Here is a 21,713-nt window from a genome sequence, read left to right on the forward strand (position 1 = left end):
GGGCTTTATGCAAGAGGTACCATGGCGGCCGAGGGGTGGTCGGAGCGAGTGCGGAAGCTGCTGAAGAAGATGAATTCCTTTCATGGAGCAGGTACGACCGCAGGCTTTCCGCGTGAGCCGTTTGCTACAGAATTTAGCCACCGGAGCGCATACAGCGTCAGACACAACCAAGCAGATTTAAAGCCCGCGTTTAGACGCCTTTCAATATTAAACGTCCTGGACAGGATTGAAATTCAACTGCTAGAAATGCAGAAAGCTTCAGCCAAAAGATAAGCCAAGGCGAGCTTGACCTCATTAAGGACATGTTGCATTATCTCCAGCTCTGCTATGGGGAGAGACCCAAATAATGGGAAGGTATATAAAGGTAACCGCCACTTCCTTTAAAAGCGCGGAAGAAATAAATGATAAACTGTCTGGATTCATTTTCCCCCCCGCTTCGTTTTGCAAATCGCTTGCGATTCTTCAAAGACCGCTATGCAAACAGCAAGAAAAAAAAGGAGCATTCGCTTATGGTTTAATTATTTCTGGTACATAAAACCGAGAGTAGGAATAAATACACGGTTTTTGCAAACATTGGGACTGATGCTTTTCAGCACCTTCCTAAAACGATCTGGAATGAAGGCAAACTTCGAAGTGGATCCCTCTGCTGATACTTTAAGGTTGTTGTTTTTCAAGTAAATGACAATGAAAAGCAAACAAAGAAACGGACATCAAATGGCAAACAGGGTTTAAGATAAGTCATGTAAAAGCAATGGGGCAAAAGGCTTAATTTTATGTGTTCTGAGTGAATCTGAGATTATGTCCAGGAAAGAAACTGGGAAGGTAGTGAATTGGTGGACGAAGATGCCGTCTGAATTGTGGCAGTAGCTCTGAAAAGGCAAGTTCTATATAACTTGGATAAGTAGGAAATGAATTTTAAAAAATCAGATACTGTAATGATTTTTCACAAATGTGTAGTGATGTCACATAATATCCTTATTCAGGTTTTGATCACTGCACCTTAAAAAGTTGTAGGTGTTGGAAAAGTACAGAAAAGAAAATACAAAAACTCAAGTCATCTGTCAAGAAAGCAGTTTGAAGCTTTTTAGCTTACTACACGATACAAAATTGGATAAATCCATCAAGTTATCTATCTAATAAAATCATGCAGATAAATATCAATAATAAAATACTTTTCTGTACTGGTTGTTCACATGCTGCTTGTGATCTTCATACAGTCATCTATTTACCTTTATAAGAAGAAAATGTTGGTCTACATAGGCATTTTTTCCTCAGGTTCTAGGACTCTCATTAATCCTTTCCTTATAATGATTTTGCTGTAAGTTTTATTGCCACAAAAGCTACTTTCTCTATATCATCTTTCGGTTTGTACAGGTAATCCTTGACTTCTGAGCACAATTAAATCCAAAATTTCTGTTGCTAAGGAAGACATTTGTTAATTTTGCCCCATTTTATGACCTTGCTTGCCACAGTTGTTAAGTGAATCTCTGCAGTTGTTAGTAACTCACATATCATTTTCCAAAGAAGCACTTTGGCAGATTTGAATTATTTGTAGAAACTAGATCTTAGCTGCAAGAGATTGATTTGGGTTTCATTTCTTTGCAGGCTCTTCCAAGGCGCTGTGTTTGCCATTTATGGTTGCTGGACAACAAGTAGGATATGTCCCACCCGCTGTAGCCAAATGTCTCCATCAGTACCCGACTGTTTTCTCAGTGTCTCAGGGAGATAAAGCATCTCCAAGGGTGGAATTTAACAAACAACTGACTTCTTGTGACCAGAGGACAGCTGCTGTTCAAAGAGTGCTCAAGGAGCTGAAAGCACAGCAAGCTTTTCCTTGTTTAAAAGGATGGAGGGATGAGGTGAGGACTTGGCACAATTAAGCAATAGGAAGGGGACTTTCTTCTATTTCTGCTATAGAAGAGATGCAGGCAAGAAAAGCCCAGTGTTTCTATTCTGAGTAACGGCTTAGGAAGACAATGCAGTGTGTGTGTGTGTAAGCGTGTGCAGTACCAGAGCAATTCATTAATAAAAATATGCCTCTGTTTCAGATGTACAATGTAATGCCCTATTTTTGTGACACACCTTTCTTCAGCATGGAACGTGCTGCAACACGTAAGTTTAAAATTTAAAAATCTTGGCTCTGCTGCATAGGAAAGGCCTGACTTGTGCAAAAGTAAGTAACTCCACTGTGTGTAATTTTTAAAATTATAAATTATCTTAGAAAAGAGAACCAGAGTGGTATGATAGTTAATGTGTTGTACTAGGGGCAGAGAAGCCAAGATTCTAGTCTACCCCCAGTCATGGAAATTCATTGGATAACTTTGGGCAAATAGTTTTTTTTTGGGGGGGGGGGTGTTTGTTTTTTCTGTTTATCTTCTCTTCCTGGACTGTTATGAGGAAAACTAGAATGGTGCACTATGTAGGGTGATTGTGCAAAATGTATTTAAATCGAACAAAATTGTTTTAAGCTGCAGAGATATGGGATAAAGCCTCAACCAAAGAATTTAGCGGCATTCCTGTCACAGAGTCCAAAGTATTTCATCTACTTAGGAAATTTAGATAAGAAATGCCTTAGAGAAATCTCAGTCAAGAAATGTAGCTTCCTTGCTGATATTCTTTTAAATATGTGCATCGACAATAGTTTAAATACTGTAAATATTCTGTTTTAGAAACTGTTTCATTATTAAGATGTCCCATGAGCAAATACATAAAATAAATCTCTATATTTGTTTAGCTATTGTATGTTTACCAATTCTAAAGGAAAATGATAAATATTTTCTTCTTGTTTTCCAACCCAAAAGTAGGAATGAACAAATTCTACAAATCTTGCCATCACATTTTGCTTCAATATTGCTTCCTGAATACCAGTATATAATTTTATAGGCCTTTGAACACATATTTTATAATTTTATTTTAAAATAGATGGCATAGTTTCGACATAAAAGGTAGATCGCTATTCCTTCTAATTGTTAGGATGAATGCAATGAAGCATGTCAAGATCACTGCACACACGCAAAAACAACCCACCTTAAGACACTTAATTTTCCTATGTAAAATCAGATTTCTTCCTCACCAATGTTATGCTATGAAAAAAATTGTTCATGCCAAGCATTCCTCCCCAATAAAACTCAACAATTAGAAGTACAGTATCAGACTTCCATGGGCCTTGATAGATCAGTGTATAGGAAGCTAACCATAGGCAAATCATTTCAAAATTTGTTTTCTGCATTGGAGTTATCCACAATGCTGTCTCTTCAATGCAAAATTCTGATTATTGAAAATTTGGGATTGGTTTTTAGGTATTTTTAATGGACTACCAATCTTGGATCAACTTCTGCAGCTCTAGAGAAACAAAGAAAAGTTTGAACTTGCATAAGAATTCTTCTAATATTACATTGTGAATCATAAAGAAGGAATTGTGTATGGACATTCTAGCTGTTCCTTTAATATCCTATTTCTTGTCAACATTCCCCAACACAGTATTTTAATAGTAAATACTATTATAGAAAATATATTATGAAGGCTTAAGCAGATGAAATTACTTATAGAATCAGAACATATGGTGCAAAGGTAGATGTTTGGTTTAGGTAGCAAGAAATGCTGCCTAAATTCATATCTGATTTCTCTTGATTCAGCACTATTGGGGGTGAAGACCTATGGGGCCCACCTGAATGGCTATACTTGGCGAAACGATGAAATGCACATGTGGCTGGCCCGTAGGGCATTGAACAAACCCACATATCCTGGCTTATTGGATAATTTGGTAAGAGATAAAATAGGATGACAAATAGAATATCTCATATGAAGATGGGATTAGCTAACAGTTGTCTAAATACTCTTTATTGCTCCAATACAGCCAGAGAAATCACTTAATGAGCTTGGGCGGGCCACAGTATTGAGTTGAATGCCCTAAATAGAAGTAAGCCTTTATTAATTATACAAAATTACAATTTCAGCCTGAACCATTTTTCTTAGAACATAGTTCTTCCTGCGGATATTGTTCTTATAGATTAAAAGCATGTATAGTAGTCCTTGATCTACAATTGGGACTAGAATTTTCCTTGCTAAGCAAGGCAGTTAAAGAGAGATGCACCCAATTTTATGACCTTTTTTGCTATGGTTGTTAAGGGAACCACTGCAATTAATTGAAATACACTGTAATTAATCTGAATTTTCCCCATTGACTTTGCTTGTCAGAAGCTATTTGGGAAGGTCACAAATGGTGATCACATGACCCCAGGACAGTGTAACTGTTGTAAATTCATGCTAGTTATTAAGTACCCAATTTTAGACCATGTGACTATGAGCATGCGGCAATAATTATAAATGCGAGGACCAGTCATAAATCGCTTTTTTCAATGCCATTGTAACTTTGAATGTTTACTAAATAAATGGTTGTAAGTCAGGGATTGTGTGTAAACGCTCCAAAGAAGTCTTGAAGCTATCTAATTCACCAACTCAGAAATAATTATTTTGTTTGATGGAAAAGATCCTTCTTAAATACAAAAAATAGCTAATGTTGACTGCTTGCTTTATGGTGAACCACAATTTAAGGGGTTTTTTTTTTTTTGGCAAGGCTGCAGGTGGCATTTCATCAGAGCTGGGTGTCAGAGAAACGCTAATAAAAGAGTGCCAAGAGGAGGCTTGCATTCCTGCTTCCCTTGCTACGTTATCCAAATCTGTTGGAACGATCAGGTAATGCAGAAAGTTCTAAAATCCAAGGTACATTGTAGCGTAGCAGTATTTATGTTTGCTTGTGTGCATACATACATACATATTTCCCTTGGAGTTGACATTAAGGGAACATACTGTATTTATAATCAATAAATTTTCATTCAATTACTATATGGTGATTTTCTTGATTGCTGCATATTCCAGTTGAATCGTGAAAACAAATATGTCAAATATAGAAGCAGTGTCAATATGTAGAATTTCCAGATTAGATTGCCTTGATGTAGCACACAGCATTTATCCATAAAGCATACATGGACCTCTAAATGTCACTCCTAATTTCATAGGAATCCCGGAAGCAGTATAAAAAGATGGCTTGGGCTCCTCTGAATGAGCTCTCTAACTCAAATCAGTGTTAACTGAACATTCTTTACGGAAGTCACTGGTGTGATTGAATTATTCTTTCCCCCTCCCCGCATCCCAGCTACACATATGAAGGGTCAGATGGAGGCATCTATCCTGAATGCCAGTTTGTATATGACCTGGAGCTGCCTGAAGAATTTGTGCCCCAAGTAGGAGATGGAGAAGTGCAAGAATTCTATCTTTGGTCACTTGATAAGGTTTGTAGGTGCCATGTTGCGTACCAATAAAGTTGCCCCTTTTGAAGAATGAAAGGTAGCACTAATGAGGCCTCCCACAAACAAGCAATGTTTTTTGCTGTTCCCATTTGTAATGAGTCTATCTTTGGAAAGCCCAATGAAAACTGATTACACATGACGGATCCTGTTCCATTTTGTGGCATATTTCAAACAAGAGATAGTAAGACTGTAGCTCTCCTGTAGTTTCCTAGCTCATTATTATGTTTTGTGTTTAACTTTATTTTGAATGATAGAGGAAAAGTCTTACCACACATTATCATTAATTCTGTTCTATGGTAGCCATTATCTTAGTCTAGGCATGACGTTGGAGTGCTAACTGCCATTTCTACTTTATATGTTAATTGTAAATCTTCCCACGCAGGTGAGAGAGGCCATTGGATCTTCCGATTTCAAGCCCAACTGCGCGATGGTAGCACTGGATTTTCTAATCAGACATAGTTACATTCAACCTGATCAAGGTAGGCCTCCTCAATGTCAGCTATGTATGGTCAAAGTAAAAATAAAATGAACTAGGGGAAGAGAGAAGGGGGAGAAAATGACAAAGACAGGCTTCTTCGTAGAAACACACTTGAAGGATAGTGAGTACCATGCATACAGAGTTTTCCTCTGCTTCTCTCTTCAGAACCCCATTATGTAGAGTTGGTGGAAGGGCTGCACCAGATCCTTTGAAAAGCCAAGGGCTGCCTGCTGAGATGAGAGTTTTCCCTGTGTTTTCTTTTTGCTAAACCCAAGACTGGCAGGCATCTCAAATGGAAACCCTGAGGACTGAGACTACAAGATCCTGATCAGGGCTACAATTACTGCCTCTTTGTACCTATATGTGGAAAGCTTGTAAACTCGAGAGTTAACTGTACCACATGTTTATACATAATGAACATTGGAAATGCTTATTAGTTACAAGAGCACCAAGTGTATTGTTCATTTTCTACATGCTTCAGCCATGTAAAATCCTCTGTCCAAATCTTTGTCCATTTGAACATTTAATTAAAAAAAAAGTCAACCAAAAGAACATTCTGAAAGTTGGAAGGCAAGGGGGGAGGTAAGGGAAGACAGCAGCAAAATACTGTACAGGAGGTGCTTCTTACAAAGTTCAGTCTGACTCATTGAAACGAGTGAGCATTGTCTTGTGCAATGCTTCCCGGTACGACTCTGATGCTACCGCCCCATAAGAGCTGCCACGGGCGCCAAGGCCAGACCCTCGTACTCGAGTTGGGGCCTAAGAGAGAAGGAAAAAATAAAATCACACTGATCCTCCCAACAAGATAATACATGGTAACAAAAGGAAAAATAAAACTTTATCACATATCTACTCTTTGGCCTATTTTGTAAGATGCCATCTTTTCTCACTGTGTGAAATCATTTTATTGATGTCAAACAACCACACCATCAACTCCCTTCTTGTGGAACAGTTCCATTCTTGCTCCCAATTTCTATTTTTAACAATCATGTTTCCTATCACAGCAATTTCCTTTTTCGCAGACAGTATAATATATGAGACAGAAGAAAGCCTAAGCAGCATATATATATAAACTGATCTATTAATGCTCTAATACTATGCAATAAGACTCAAAGACGTTCCCTTTACGCAAAACCAGTATATAATAAGAGAAAGCAATTGGAGAGACCACATCCTTCCAGAATACAAAATTTATTTATTTATTTACATATAGAGCAATCTGAAAAATTACCTCAATAGGGGTTACAATACCCTGCTTCTTGCGGCCCAATCCGCTGCCTTCTTTCCAACCCATGGCCTGCAACATGCGGCTGCCAATATTGTCGCTTCCCAGTCCGTCTCGTGTTGGTTGTTCAAAATCCCTGTTGCAAATGGGGAGGGGAAGAAGTAAACAGTTAAGGCAATCCTGCTCTCTCTTCTGCCAGTCGAGCCCAATGCAATGAGGCAAAGAACACTTTGCTAAGAAACGCAGCTTCTTCTAAAAATGAAAGCTGTCGTGTAAAACTTACACCGTGGCTGGGGTCACAGCTGAATATTTTCTTTTCTTGGGTTCTGGTGGCTCAGGAACACCGTATTTTTCCCTTCGCTCAGCTGCACGATCTCGATACTTCATCTGAAAACAGTGATGAATGGACGGTGTTAGTTGATGAGATGTTTCCTATGTGACACGTTCCCTTGTGCCCCCCATCACCTCTTCCGTACCTCCATGTCATTCTTTTCAAGGGCTTCAAGCTCTTGCTCTGACAAATGTGCCCGTCGGTGAATCTCCAAATTTTGCTGCAGAGGAGAAAAAGAATAGAAGGATGAAGGGGTGGAGGTAGAATCAAAACACACTCTGGAGAGCCATGTTTGCTCCTATGACGTGCAATCATTTCTGTATTAGCAGTATTATGTTTATATTTTGACTTAATATTTTATTTCTGAAGCACCAAAGGCAGAAAGTGTCTTAAAATTAATAAATTAAAAATATATAAGTATAAAAAACATTATGGGTGAAACTGTAACAAACATTTTCAGACTCCATCACATATTATTAACATTCCTATTATATTATACAGCTAACGGGAATCAAAACTCCTATCTCCCATTGTCAGTAGTTTCATTTGCTCTTATAACTGCAAGATTATACTTCTCCCATTTGATCAATTCTCAGAAATCTTTATGTAAGTTGCAATATTCTTACTGATAGCCATGATTCTTATAAACCATTTGGTGTCTTCTTCACATTGTCTCTTTCACAATGTTAACTGTTTCAGGTTTTTAATATAATAATTATATTTTTGCATTTGTTGCATTTTGCTTTTATGATTGGTCTTAGACCAGAAATAATACTAATTCAAAACAATAACAATCTGTTCAACATGTTGACAAGAACAAAGTTGTTTTCTAACAATTTATGGGCTAGGAACAGTGACATTTTGCTGTATCTTGCATGGTCAAAGTATTAAAACTCTGTGTCAGGCCTGCAGTCATATTCCTTTTAGGATCTTTGGCCTGCCACACTCTCTCTTATTTTACTATGCTGTTTCATGAGTGGGGTAATAGTAAGGAGTAGAATTGTAGAATGTGTTGTTGTCAAAAAAAAACCACATTCCTTTCTAGAAGCACAAGATCGTTCTTTGTCTCTGCACCTGACCGGAACTAAATGGGTGGAAATGCCAGCGTGGCAGAGGACGATTGGACCATGTGATGGACTTGTGGGTGTGGGGGCAAGGTTTTGAACTTTCAACTGCATGGAAACCCAGGAAGCTTTCAGATTTGGGTTTCCACAGATGTACCAACATGTCTCTCATTAAATTGGAACTTTGATGAAAGCTATGCCTTGAATTCTGATTTAATTCTGGATGATATTTGGAACACTGACACTCTGCCTACCAGGAATTAAAATCTGAAAATTCCCCCATAGCTTCTAATCCAAGTAGTCCAATTAGCTGCTATTGTTGATTGTACAGGTAGTCCTCAACTTACAATAATTCATTTAGTGACTGTTCTAAGTTACAACGGCACTGAAAAAAGTGACATGACCATTTTTCACACTTATGACCATTGTAGCATCCCCATAGTCACGTGATTCACATTCAGATGCTTGACAACTGACTCATTTATGACAATTGCAGTATCCTGGATCATGTGACCCCCTTTTACAAACTTCTGACAAGCCAAGTCAATGGGGAAGCCAGATTCATTTAACAACCTTGTTACTAATTTAACAACTCCCGTGATTCACTAAACAAATGTGGCAAGAAAAGTAATAAAGTGGGACAAAAACCCACTTAACAAATTTCTCACTTAGCAACATAAATTCTGGGCTCAATTGCGGTTGTAAGTCTAGGACTACCTGTACTGAAAATTATAAGACTCTCATCAGCTGCATGCATACCTTATGTAAGCCCGATAGCTGCTGGTGACGAATAAGAGCCTCCTTGCTGGGAAACTGTCTGCGACAAAGCAGGCAAGCCAGTTTGTGCCAATCGGTTAATTTCTCCTCCCGATCAGCTGCCTTCTCTTGTTCCTCTTCACTGTCGCTTTCACCACTGTATGCAGCCACTAAGCCCCGAGGCGGACTCTGCAAGAGGGAAGGATTATCAGAACTATTACCTTAATCTAATTTTTCAATGTAGTGTTCCTTGGACGAGTTAACTCCCATAATCCCCACTCTTCTGGACTACTTCAGAAATAACTTTTGACACCGAAGAGTTCTTGTGTTCAACACTTCCCGTGATACATAAATATTGGTATCTCTATTTCATACCTCAACATATTAAACATCAGCCAGATTTGTAGAATCTCTACATCTTTGCCCGTTCTTCTGGTCATTCAGAGTGAAGCCCAGAAAGTTTACATTTCAGAGAAAGTTGAGAGGAAAGGCTTACCAGCCGATCATCACCAGTAAACTTGGACAAATCCATGCTACTATGCTGCCTCTCGGCCAGTGCTCCCTGAGAACAACAAAAGAAAGCAGGGAAGTATTTAATCATTTTTCCTAATGAAAATACATTTTTTTCTACTCAGCAGTCAAAACAGTCTCCCAAGCCACACAAGGTGGTCATTCAGGATGTTGCATAATAATGAACATTAATTCAAATATAACCACTCCCTCTCTTGTTTCTGCAAGATTGTTATTTTTTTAAAAGCATACAAAATACCACATTGTAACAGCAATTGTACAATAAAAATACTTTAATGCTGAAATAATATCCAATATAGCTCTTTATTAGTTAACAGGTGCTGATGAACCTTCATGCATACCTTTATTAACTACAAGCAGTCCTTGACTTACAACAGTTCATTTAATGATCATTTGAAATTACAGTGGCATTGAAAAAAGGGACTTAGGACTGGTTTTCATACTTCTACTTTTCACAACCTATGGAACGTGATCAAAATTCAGATGCTTGGCAACTGACTTGTATTTATGACATGTGAAGTGTCCCTGGGTCATGTGACCATCTTTTGCAGTCTTCTGACAAGCAATGGGGGAGCCAGATTGACTTAACAACCATATTACTAACAATAACTGACCCTGCAAACCTGGGGTTCAATTGTGGTTCTACGTCAAGCACTACCTGCATCAGATTGTTTTGTTCCAGGTATATTCCTGGTTCAATGGTGCACTCCCCACAAATCGTACCTTCTTCTCTAGGATGGCATAGCCAGCGTCAGCTGTGGCTGATTCCCGCCTTTCATCCTCTCGTATAGAGGAGACTGGCTGAAAGCTGTTTTTGAAATTCTCCTTCTGTTTATTGAGGCTGCGGGCCCAGCGTTCCATATCCTTTGCAATCTGGCAGACAGTCCATAAAAGGGAAGGAAAAGTATATAGGGAGAAAAGAAAAAAACAAGGAGAAATGAGCTCTCGTTTCACATTGGGAAGATAAGACTTACCAGCTTTCCAGAAAACTCTTAACAGGAATGTCAAACTCAAGGCTCGGGGGGGTGGATCTGGACTGCGGGTCTGCCTCAGAAACAGTGAAGGACCAGCCCATGGTGCCTCTGCCAGCGAAAACAGAGCTCAGGAGAACTGTGTGCAGCCCTCCCGAGCAGAGGGTTGCAGGAGGCTGGCGCAGCTGAAAATGGAGCTCGCGAGGACCGTAGGCAGCACTCCCAAGCCATTTTTGTTGGCAGAGGGTTGCAGGAGGCCACTGCAGCTGAAAACAGAGCTTGGGAGCCCGTTTCGCTGGCAGAGTGCTTGGGCCACCCCAGGTGTCCCTGACACAAGTGACATCGAGCTCGCCATGCCCCCTCTGCCCCCCCAAGGTCAAACAGAACCCTGATGCAGCCCTCAATGAAATCGAGTTTGACACTCCTGTTCTAAAAGGTCTTCAGATGTGAAACACCTAGAATTCAAAGGCAAATGAAGAGAAACAGCATGAGGAAAAAAGGGTGATGCTCACCTGCTGGGCTGTTTTTGTCTTATGCTTCTCTTTTTTCTCTTTTCCCTCTTTGTTGCCACCTCCTGAACTGCTACCATCCTTGTGGCTGTCAGCCCCCTGGTCTGAGGCTGGGATGTAAGTGCATCTCTCACTTTCCCAGTACAGATACTGCTGCAGCTGAGCATTGTAGTAATACTGGGAAGAAACATTGACACAGCTCATCTTTGGATACTGCAGGACACTGTAGAGCTATCACAGCACTACAAGGGGAGTCAAACTTTCAGCTCATTGCTCTCATCCCTTTGCCATGTGCAGAAAGCAACAAAGTCTGCCTAAAGACAGGCAACTCACCTGGGAATTGGGGTCATAGTAGAGGCCAGTAAGAGGATCGTAATAGTAGCCAGAACTTTCATCATATTGATATGTGGAGACATCTGGGACAGCTAGTGGCCAGAAAGAGAGAAAGCAATGAGCAAAAGCGGCTACACAGCCTAGGAGAGTTGGCAATCTGTTCTGCTCTCCCCTCCTAATGGGATTCCTGTTCTCCAAAAGATCTGAATCAATCCCTCTTCCCTCCACCACTCACGGTATTGTGTGTAAGGTTCCTGTCCAGCAGAGCCGGCTGGCAAACTGGAAGTGCTGGTGGACATGCCGGGAGTTGCACCAGAAGGCTGGGCAGCATTAGGCACATCAGGCTTCAATACAGCGGGTGAAACTATGGTGTATGACTGAGAACAGGGGAGATAGTAGATCAGTAGGTGGATAGGTTATGAAATCTTTTAATACATGCACTTAAATCACTCCAATTGTACCTGAGCAACAGCAGAATTTCCTTGGGCCGGACTTGCCCCTTCAGAGCTTCCACTGGCCTGGTACGTGGCTGGTACAGCTGCGTTCTGGGTAGTACGGGGGAAAGTTGGTAGGACAGGCATTGGATCAATTCCTGGCACACCAGGTTCCTGTGATCCATCAGCTATTTTGCAAGAGAAGAGCAGAGAGGCAAGTAGCCAGTCAGTCAGGAGGTACAAAACATCCTACCACAGGTCAGAAAGGGATATGAGGCAGAGGAGCTTACCGGCTATGGATCCCTCCCCCTGGATCTTGTCTGCCTTCCCAACAGCTGCTGTCCCAGAGGAGCCAGACTGAGACTGGGATCCTTTCAGGTATCCCCCCTGCGAGTATGCTGTGGCGTCTTGAGTGCTGTAAGGTTCATCATGCTGGTAGTAGCCATAATCAGCAGATTGCTCATCCTGGGTAGCCCACGAGGCCTCTCGGCCTTGCGATGCCTATTTGGAAGTCCAAATTTAAGAGGAAATCTGTTACTAAGGCAGGGTAGTAATTACACTTTATCCCACACAGTAATAAAGATTCCAACAGTTAGACATAGATGTTTTCTTCTTTTTAAAAGGTAATTATTTTACAGCACTATGCTTTGTAATAGTGTGTGTGTGTGTGTGTTTAAGAGGCAGAAAGCACGCAGGGACCAACTGTACCCAGCAGCAGCTGCAACCTACCGGTTGGCCCCTTCATCAGCACACGATGCACTACACTTCATCAGCGTGTGCTGCATAGGTGAGTTGATTCTCTGCCAAGCAGCAGACAGAAACAGAGGAGTAGAGGGAACCCAGGTGATCTGGATGCGCCATGCGGGCCACAGGAAAGCCAAGAGCTCGTGAGCTATAGTGGCTGGCCAGCCATGGGGGGCTCATCTTTGCACAGCAGTACCAGCAACAGACAGAGCAGAGGTTTTTGGGTAGAAGGCAGGCGATTCCGATACGACACATAGACCACATGCAAGGTGAAAGACGCGAAGACGAGCCTCCCGCCGCTGGTTGCCTGCTCTGGCCCACAACTCTTGCTTTTATGACACCATCAGCCCACACACACTCGCACCCTCCTGTGCTGGCCATGCCCACCCCCTTCACTAGGACTTATTTTTGGAGTAGGGCTTATATTAGGTGCATGCTTCAAAATTAGTCTACGGCTTATTTTCAGGGTAGATCCCATTTTTTGGGGAAACTCGATATATTTACACCTCTATTCATCCCTCCATCCATCTACCTATCTCAATATATGTAAAATTAAAAAATATGTTTTCCCGAAAATAGGATCTACCCCGAAAAAAAGCCTTAGCCTGATTTTTTCCGGAATAGGTTTGAGGAGAGAGATGAGAAAATGTCTCCCCTTCCTCCTCTGTGTCCAAAACCCGTTCAACCTTCTTTTCTTTCTCTTCCTTCAATCAGTTAGTTACCTGTGAGATAGACCACTGGGCAGCTGCAATGGCAGTGCTGGCTACCGAAGCAGCACTAATGCGGTTTCCATCTGATGAACTTAGGTCCCTGCAAAGGGATAAAGGCTTTTAAAATTTTATTGTGTTCAACTTGTACCCACCCAAACTCAATGACTCGAGCGGTCCTACACAAACAGAAGACTCTGTTCTAGGCAAATGACTTCTTACAAACCGTTTGGAACCTTTTGCGAATTCCACATTAATTGTCTTGCCATCGATGTTTAGTGGTGGGTGCAGGGCCTGGAGGATCTGCAGCAACTGAGCTGCCTCCTAAGAGACAAAAGGACAAGAAGTGAAACCCCTCAGAAAAACAAACATACCGTTTGCTTAATATGATGTTAAGTGTGCTGTAGGGGTGAATCAGGAATACGCAAATTCAACTTCCCTCTCAACTACAAAGGATTGCTGGGTTATCTGATCCCTCTGTCTCAATCCAACCTATTTTCCAACATTGTTTTCCATCTGCCTAAAGAAACATGAGTCCTACTGGCATTTTGTCTCTACATGAGTTGAGGTGGTGCAGTGGTTAAAATGCAGTACTGCAAGCTACTTCTGCTGACTGCTGGCTGCCAACAATTCAACTCTCACCAGGCTCAAGGTTGACTCAGCCTCCCATCCTCCTGAGGTGGGTAAAATGAGGACCCAGATTGCTGGGGGCTGACTCTGTAAACTGCTTAGAGAGGGCTATAAAGCACTGTGAAGAGGTATATAAGTCTAAGTGCTATTGCCATTGCTATTTAGTCTTAGCAATTTCTCTAAATGTCTTAGGGGGTGCAACTCAGAGGTAAACAAAATCTTATTAATCCTTACCTGAATTATCCATTTTGTACCATGGGTAATTCTATAATACATGGACTCAATGCACAAAAGATTTTGGATTGTGCTCCAAGGTAGCACCAAGGTTGTGTTTTGCTCTCCAGTATTAAAGTAAGTATTAGTATGCTTACTTTCCCATAAATTTAGCTTTCCTCAGACTAGAAGTTCAATTAAGCTCCGTTTTCTAAGCTATTATATTACCTTCCTAAAGCACACCATTCTGATGATTTCAACCTCTAATGCAAAAATGAATTGCCACATGTGCTGTTGCACTCACCACAATAGTAGAGAGCTGAATGAAAGCAAAACCACGATTGAGCTGTGTCTGCTTGTCTTTAATGACACGGACATTTGATGAGGAGAGAACTGCATATGGCGCCAAGGAACTTAAGATGGAGTCCATTGTGCTATGTGGATTCAGGTTTCGCAAGATAATGGCTGGCAGAATAAGAAACAGTATGAAGTTGGAACTGTAAACTTATGAGGACATGTGCATTTTCACCTGCCTGAATTTAACTCTGCATAGCTAAGAAAGTAGTTAGTAAAAGCCAATAAAATGTTGCCTTCCTCTTTTATTGATGATAATAAATAACATTTATATACTGCCCAATTCTCAGGACTCTGACCCTCATGGCCATAAAGGAAATCTAACTATCATTGTTTTGTGTTAAATATAATAGGAAGCCAAACCAAATCTGAATTAAACAGGTTAAACAACACTGAGCACTCTTTTTGATATTCTGTTTATGTATGGCAATGGCAGATCTACAGTTTGAGTATACACTGCCATTACCATCTGCCTGCTTTGTTTTGGTAACAATGGACAACAACACAGCTTTCCAACCCATAGTTCAAGTCAGGAGGACACCCTTTTTTATTTCAGATACTTGACTATGCTATTCCCTTTTTCAGCAATAACAATAAAACAGTAGAAGAGTAAATTCCCTTCTCATTTTTCTTACTGCTGTTGCAACTATCTTCTTCTCCTGGAGAGGAAAAAAATCTCTTATCAAACAAAAAGCTGTTGTATATTTTTTCTCAACAGGGGAACGGAACAAGGTAACAGTAATAAAATAGCTGACCAATAGCTATAGTGTGTGTGTGAGTGTGTGTGTGTTCAGCTCACTGCAGTCACATATTTCTCCATAATTTTCATAAACTATCTTAGTTTTGCAAACAGTGTTTTTCTGTTTCTGTTTTTCTATATTTCCTGTTTCAACTTTATAAATTCTCCATTATCTATTTCAAACCAATGATAATACCAAGTCCTGATACCAGATTACTTTCAAAAACAGTTGACAATTCATTCCAACAGCAGAATCGACTTTTGCAGGGGCTTTCTACAGTATAAGATTTTAAAACCTAGTATAAAACATCAACACAATGGCACATTTCCCCCTATTTGCCAATCAAACTTATCAATATGGGCTCAATTTCTAGAGCTAGGAGTTACATTGAAAAGCTACACCAATTAAACCAGTCAATTTCTATTTTACAATCACGCTGGGCCTGCCAAATGACTTCTAAGCCTGAACACAAAAATTCAACTGTGTAAAATGTTATGGAACCTTCCTCAGAAGCTTGAGGTTTTTAAATTAATAAATCAAGTGAAGAAACCTAATTAATAAAGCTCAACCCTCTCATCTACAACAATTAACAGTTTCATGGTGGAACAATAGGAAAATTGAATGACTTTATTGCTGCTGTATATCAAATTTTATACTCACTGTCATTAGCATTCTCTGCACATGGTTCAGATATGGGGGCCACAGGCTGAGTGGACAGAGCTGCTGACACCTGGTATGGCTGCGGGAGAGGCAGGAGGCCTTGGCTGAGTTCACGCCCTGATAATGTCACTAGTTGATCTAAGCGACCGCCAGGGGGTAACTTCTGCTCAGCTTCTGTTGCAAAATGGAAGGTGATGAAAAGGGAGAGGGAATTAAGAGTAGTTTCTACAGGTACAAACAGAGCTAAAAGAACTGAGCTATTAAACTTACCAGATCTGGGAATGCCACACTTGAAACATTTATCTCTGCGCTTGAAATTCTGAACTCCACACTGTTGGGGGGGGGGGGGGGAGAGAAAAAAGACAATCTTTATTTTCAAATAAATGTATCCCATGGAACACTCTTTTATAAAAGTGTTTCCCTATCAGGATATGTTCCTTACTGCACAATCACAAGTGACTCTCGTTATCCAAGGATTTGGTATCTGTGGTTTTAAATAATTAAAGTTGGAAAATACACAACCTGACTTTGGTGTCCATAATGTATTGTCCCTCGCATCTCAGTTTTTTTTTCACGATTTTGTGTTATTTTATGCTTGCAAACAAGCTTTTTCTGCATGTGTTCTTAGTTATCAGTAGATATTCTATTGGAATAGGATCTTTGTGAGTGAAAGCCACTGTACCTGCTAGTGCTATCCCTTAATGCATAATTTAAACTCTTGTCCTAATGCTTGTGATGGAAAAGCATTCAAAAATATTCAATAAAACCTGAGAAAATAATCAGTTTGTCCGATTATGCCTTAGTCTTTGCTCATAAAGTCAAGCTTCCTAAACTGCTCTGTATCTTTTATTTTCTTGTTGGTGCAATCTTTGACGAAAACATTTGCAATTGTTATTTTAGAAAATATTCAGAAAAATAACAGTTTAATCGTTATTTTAGAAGCAAAACTAAGCAAGAGGGCTGAACTTATATTGAGTCTTCATCAAAGAATTAGGGAGGTTTTGCTTCTGCCTTTGATTAATATTCAATATTTACCCCTTGCAATTGGAAAAAGTCATAACCATTGTTCTAAGTACATCAGGCCGTTCCTGAGCCTAATTTTGTTACCCCAGCAGGACAACATCCTTCACACTGCAGTCCAAACTCACAGCTCTGAGTACCACATCATGGAATACCTCTACAAACGGATTCAACAAAGCAGGTACCTTGCTGCAGAGCCAATCCTCATTGATCTTGGGTTTAGGGTCACTGTAGTGCATGGAGACCTTCTGACCAAGGATGGTGAGTGAATGCTGCAGGGAGAGAAACACCCCAATGAGACTCTGAAGTGGAGGCAAAGAGAAGGTGCCCATCACTGCCGCAGCAGAAAGAAGGAGAGGTTCAAACCCTTCAGCTGAATGGATGAGGGTGAGGGAGGGAAGGGAGCATAGGCTGAGAGAGTTTTGGAACTTGGCTATTTGGCTAGAGCACACCTAATCTGGCCGACAGCTGTTTCTACCCAAGGCACCGGGACGTCCGGTAGCTGTGATGGAGGGAGAGTGTGTTGGAGAGAGAAAGAGAGAAAGATGAAGAAAAGGAGAAACAGACAAGAGAAATGCAGCCGTGCTGTGAGATATCACTATACAATACCTCTAGACCACTAGAATAACCTCTGTTGACCTTCTGCCCCACCATTTCTCTTTTCTTCTCTTTTCCCAACCCAGTACCACTGTGCCCCCATAATGGGCATATTTCCCTACCCGTTCCCTCATTCAATACAAATCTCTGCTACAGTAGTGTCAATTCCAGTTTAAGGGCATGCTTGGAGAAACGCTCAATCTCCCTTGAAAATGAAAACTTTTGGGAGAGATTATGGTAAATAAATTTTAATATTATGCACATATCTACAGATGCTCAATACTAGACTTCTATTCTGTTCTACCATACACAACACCCCAATTTAACTGTCTACTCTAAATGTATATTCCCTAAATGGCCTATCAAAATTACTATTTTATTCAACTGCAAGGTCTCAACATTTGGTGAACACATCAAACAATTCTATGGGCATATAACCCAGGAGGACCAGATCACTTTCCAAAACCAATTCCTAAAAGCTGCTAAGTCAAGACCTAATTGACTAGAACCTCTTTCTGGTAAATGCAAGAACCTTGCCTATCTCTTGCCCACTGCCAACCTTCGGAGAGAAACACTGCCAGTTTCACACATAGTTGTACAGTCTGTGCTTAAAAGGAAACCCTCACCATGTCTCTCAACTCAATTTTTCCACATCCCTCCCACATTTATCATCTCAACCATGCTTGGGGCTACACGTCAGCTCCCACTGGGGATGCGCACACGTGGCCCAACTATATTGTCAACACAAGAAAAACAGGAAGAAAAGGAAATGGCAAAGGTAAACTGCCATAGCTGCATAAACCCCAGGAAACTCAGTCAGGGCTAGGATTGCATTTTCATCCAGATTATAGTCGCTTGGAAATAAGAGTACAGTTTTAAACTAGTCAGAAGAGACACAGTTTGGGTCTTAAAAACTTGGCATGTAACATCACCTCTGCGGTAAACCTACGGTGCTAAAGAGAACATGGGGTCTTAGACAGAGAGACTGTCCAGAAACAGCTGTTGTGATAAAGGAGAGGAAAAAAACCTTCCTGGGGAAGTTTCCATTTTAGATTTGCACTCCTGTCATAATAATCTCTGGCAGATTATGGAGAAAAAGACACCCACAGACAGGTGGCCAGCTTCAATATCTACTGTTCAGCTACAGCTATAAACTGCCAGAGTCATACTGAGCATGCCTATTTCCAGAGCAGGGAGAACATAGACAGGACTCATGATTTTCCAAGCCCCTATTTCTTACTGCTAGGAACTCCCACAATACCCTTAATGTGGATCAGCATCTAAATTCCCCTGCTCAACTCGTCAGATCCCACTGTCATCCCCATGGTGGAAATTAAATCCAGTTCTGACTTGCTGCCTGAACTTTTTAATGTCACTCTGAAGCCCTGTTTTCTTGGAACCCCCCCCCTTTTTTTTTTTCAGGTCATGAGTAGACCCCAGAAGTCAAACACCCAATTCCCTGTACTCTGATTCCTGGAATTGTAAACAAGGCAAGATAGCTGACTTTCAGTTCTAGCTGCTCTTCCTAATCCCAGTTCAGTGATTCCCTAAGGGGGGAAGGCATCTAGAATTTGTCACATGAACCAGGTGTTGAGATTGGTCATTAACAGTAGCAGTACTTGTGGGTTTCAAGTGCAGCAAAGCAACCTGATTGGCTTCCATCCATCGTGTAGCGTCCTGCAAGTGATTAAACTCGACGAAGGCGAAGCCCCGGCTCTGACCTGGAGGACAGCATTCAGATACAGACGCAGTGTGTTAGTCAACAGATCCAGCCAACATCACGCACCCCTGTTGCTGTACCAAATGGGGCAAGGGCAGGGCGCAGGGGAGAAAATAAGGTAGAGTGGGAAGGCACAGAAAAGGCACCCTAGGTTGCAAAATGGAGTGGTGCAGACTCAAATGCTGGTCACCAGCATCTCTTACGATCATTCCAGTGAAGTATTTTTGATGGACAGATGCTATTCATTGCTACTCAAACCATCTAGTTGTTTATTTTTCCTAGAACTGAGAAGAGAATTGTGATGTCCCAGCATGCTTATCTAGCCTGTATTTCCGAAAGGATAAAGGACGAGAAGGAGAATATTGAAGAGATCTATTTCTAGCACTAATAGTGTCAGTTATCTTTTTTCATATTTTAAGAAATAGCTGGTTAAAAGAACCTATGTAAGAAGCTACATATGGCACTTGTCCCTCTGACTTTGCTGTTTAGCTTTAGGGAAGTTTAAAATAACCCCACATAACAGGAGAGGATCAAGATAAAATGCTGCAGTCTGCTGAACTTGATTCTGAAAGACTTGGATTTAAATACCAGCTTAAAATTCATCTGATGACTCCATCAAGCACCCTTTCAATCTTATTGGTTCATCTGTCCAACAGAAACAACAATAGTCCATTTCTATTGCAATAAAGAACGATAAATGTTGCTTGCATAAATGTAACATAAATTCATGTGCCTAAATTGAGAGAAGTTTATTAAAATTCCAAAAAGGCACTGATTCCCACTTTTTTCCTTAGTATCACTGGAATTAAGATAAAATGTTTAAAGGGAAACCAAACTGACATTAGGTAAGACAGGGTCCACTAAATGAAAAGGTTCAAGAGACTACATTTTGGGAGTCTCTCTCTCTCTCTCTAAGTCTGCAATTCCAGTCTTTGTTGAAATGTAAAATTCATTTTGCATTGTAATTGTCCTCGCTTAGCCTCTGGTTGCCCATAGATGCAGGGTGCCTTTCTGTACCCTCCGGCTTGCAGTATCTGCCAGTCCACTTCAGGCCTTGAACAACAAGGGCAGATACGGAGGATATCACCAAAAACATAAACCTTGCTTTAAAATAAAGGAGGGGGGGGAGAGAAAAGAAAGGTACACAGCCCTATCTCAGGGCCTGCCTGCAAGTGTGTGTGATAGGTAGGGAATAACCTTGGCAAGAAGAACTATACTTACCTGCTTGATTAAACAACTTACTTTATTCTCAGAACAGGCCTACATTGTTTTGTTTTGGAGCAAACTAAAGAGATCTCTTTTTATTCTTGCATATACCATACCCATCCAACCTGTTGGCAACCTGTCTTCCTTAATGCAGGCTGGCACTATTTATGGTCTATTAAACTAAGCAATGTCACTAATTAAGTACTGTATTCACACAGGAGCTTGACAATCGCCTATCCCATCACAAAAAAGGCAGGAAAAAAAAAGCCAGGAGTTTTCTTAAATCCTTGGTGAATCACAAGTGCCTGGAGAATTATAGTTAACCTGGTGGGGTCAAAAGTCAGACACATGCCCAGGTATACGTTTCATCGGTAGCAATCTTAAAATGGAGTCTAATTCAGGCTGCAAAGATCTAAAAAGGCACACCGACGTATCTGATAAAATATGGTCAAATAGAAAGTGCACTATATAACCAAAAGGTTGTCTTCATCCTTTGCCATGTATTTGTGAAAGAGGCCAAGTAAGAAAGACAGAGAACAGTAAGAATTCATCTTAATAGGAAAAGCAATATTGAACCACTAAACCTTCAAAGAGTCACACTTATGCAGAATACAGTGAAACTTGGAAATGGCCACATCTTCTTCTCCTTTTTCAGGCCAATCTCACAGCAGAACCACTGAGGCCTACATTTATAGGATTTTGATAACAGACCATAGCACTTAAAGGACTACCTCTGAATCAACTGCTAACATCTGGAAGACTGACTTATCCTTATCACTGATTGGCAGATCCTAAATACCCTACAGCAGAAACTACAATTGAGTACTTAATGCCACAGGGCAAAACTGCTCCACAAGCACACACGCATAGCATACCACATTCTAGTTTGCAGTGTGTCAAATACTACTTGAACCATTACAATCATATCAAAAGAAAGGAGTAGAAAAAACTGTGAACAGAAGCTCACCTGAGGCTTTATTTCGCATCAGTCGCACCTCACGGGGCTGGAATCCGTGTGCCTGCAGCTGAGCCCGGATCTACAAATGCAAAGAATCTGTTAATAATGCCAGTAACAGGTGGTTTTAATATAACAATCACTGAAAGAAGTCCAGTTGCCTCTTGAAAAAGCACCTTTGGGACAACCATGACCTGGATGATTTGAGAAATTCCATTGACACTGA

At 40.7% G+C, this 21,713-nt stretch overlaps 2 protein-coding genes across 5 annotated transcripts in view; one reads left to right on the plus strand and one right to left on the minus strand.

The window, feature by feature from the left end:
• On the plus strand, positions 1-6,633 carry LOC106543562 (uncharacterized). 3 transcript variants are annotated; one of them, XM_014059610.2, is made up of 8 exons: positions 1-91; positions 1,606-1,859; positions 2,049-2,112; positions 3,636-3,763; positions 4,577-4,695; positions 5,156-5,291; positions 5,692-5,788; positions 5,953-6,633. In XM_014059610.2, the coding sequence occupies exons 1-8, from the start codon at positions 22-24 to the stop codon at positions 5,997-5,999; spliced, it is 915 nt and encodes a 304-aa protein (XP_013915085.2). In that variant the 5' UTR covers positions 1-21; the 3' UTR covers positions 6,000-6,633. The 3 variants fall into 3 exon arrangements, with proteins under 3 accessions (XP_013915085.2, XP_013915084.2, XP_087566847.1); XM_014059609.2 differs by having other exon boundaries at positions 5,692-6,633; XM_087710721.1 differs by lacking the exon at positions 3,636-3,763 and having other exon boundaries at positions 4,584-4,695; positions 5,692-6,633.
• The window catches only part of RBM10 (RNA binding motif protein 10), a 26,600-nt gene continuing 11,178 nt past the window's right edge, over positions 6,292-21,713 (minus strand). For both annotated transcript variants that reach the window (XM_014059606.2, XM_014059607.2), the window contains exons 5-24: positions 21,500-21,569; positions 19,254-19,327; positions 17,195-17,281; positions 16,260-16,320; positions 15,990-16,163; positions 14,540-14,700; positions 13,619-13,716; positions 13,408-13,495; positions 12,232-12,442; positions 11,969-12,129; positions 11,743-11,884; positions 11,508-11,599; positions 11,178-11,351; positions 10,418-10,567; positions 9,660-9,725; positions 9,167-9,352; positions 7,489-7,563; positions 7,296-7,399; positions 7,019-7,148; positions 6,292-6,546 (exon numbers count right to left, since the gene is read on the minus strand). In XM_014059606.2, coding sequence (XP_013915081.2) covers positions 6,421-6,546; positions 7,019-7,148; positions 7,296-7,399; positions 7,489-7,563; positions 9,167-9,352; positions 9,660-9,725; positions 10,418-10,567; positions 11,178-11,351; positions 11,508-11,599; positions 11,743-11,884; positions 11,969-12,129; positions 12,232-12,442; positions 13,408-13,495; positions 13,619-13,716; positions 14,540-14,700; positions 15,990-16,163; positions 16,260-16,320; positions 17,195-17,281; positions 19,254-19,327; positions 21,500-21,569 — 2,430 coding nt within the window. In that variant the 3' untranslated portion in view covers positions 6,292-6,420. The remainder of the gene's footprint in view (positions 6,547-7,018; positions 7,149-7,295; positions 7,400-7,488; positions 7,564-9,166; positions 9,353-9,659; positions 9,726-10,417; positions 10,568-11,177; positions 11,352-11,507; positions 11,600-11,742; positions 11,885-11,968; positions 12,130-12,231; positions 12,443-13,407; positions 13,496-13,618; positions 13,717-14,539; positions 14,701-15,989; positions 16,164-16,259; positions 16,321-17,194; positions 17,282-19,253; positions 19,328-21,499; positions 21,570-21,713) is intronic.

This window comes from Thamnophis sirtalis, unplaced genomic scaffold, assembly GCF_051295495.1.
Source record: "Thamnophis sirtalis isolate CommonGarterSnake01/CBP01778 unplaced genomic scaffold, rThaSir2_p1.2 scaffold_3, whole genome shotgun sequence".
NCBI classification, from domain to species: domain Eukaryota; kingdom Metazoa; phylum Chordata; class Lepidosauria; order Squamata; family Natricidae; genus Thamnophis; species Thamnophis sirtalis.

What these genes read in the sequence shown, in the direction of transcription:
- LOC106543562 (XM_014059609.2), top strand. Translation starts at nt 22, where the DNA reads ATGGCGGCCGAGGGGTGGTCGGAGCGAGTGCGGAAGCTGCTGAAGAAG. An exon ending in GAATTCCTTTCATGGAGCAG is followed by an intron (nt 92 to 1,605) that starts GTACGACCGCAG and finishes ATTTCTTTGCAG; the next exon opens with GCTCTTCCAAGGCGCTGTGT. An exon ending in CTGGCTTATTGGATAATTTG is followed by an intron (nt 3,764 to 4,576) that starts GTAAGAGATAAA and finishes TTTTTTGGCAAG; the next exon opens with GCTGCAGGTGGCATTTCATC.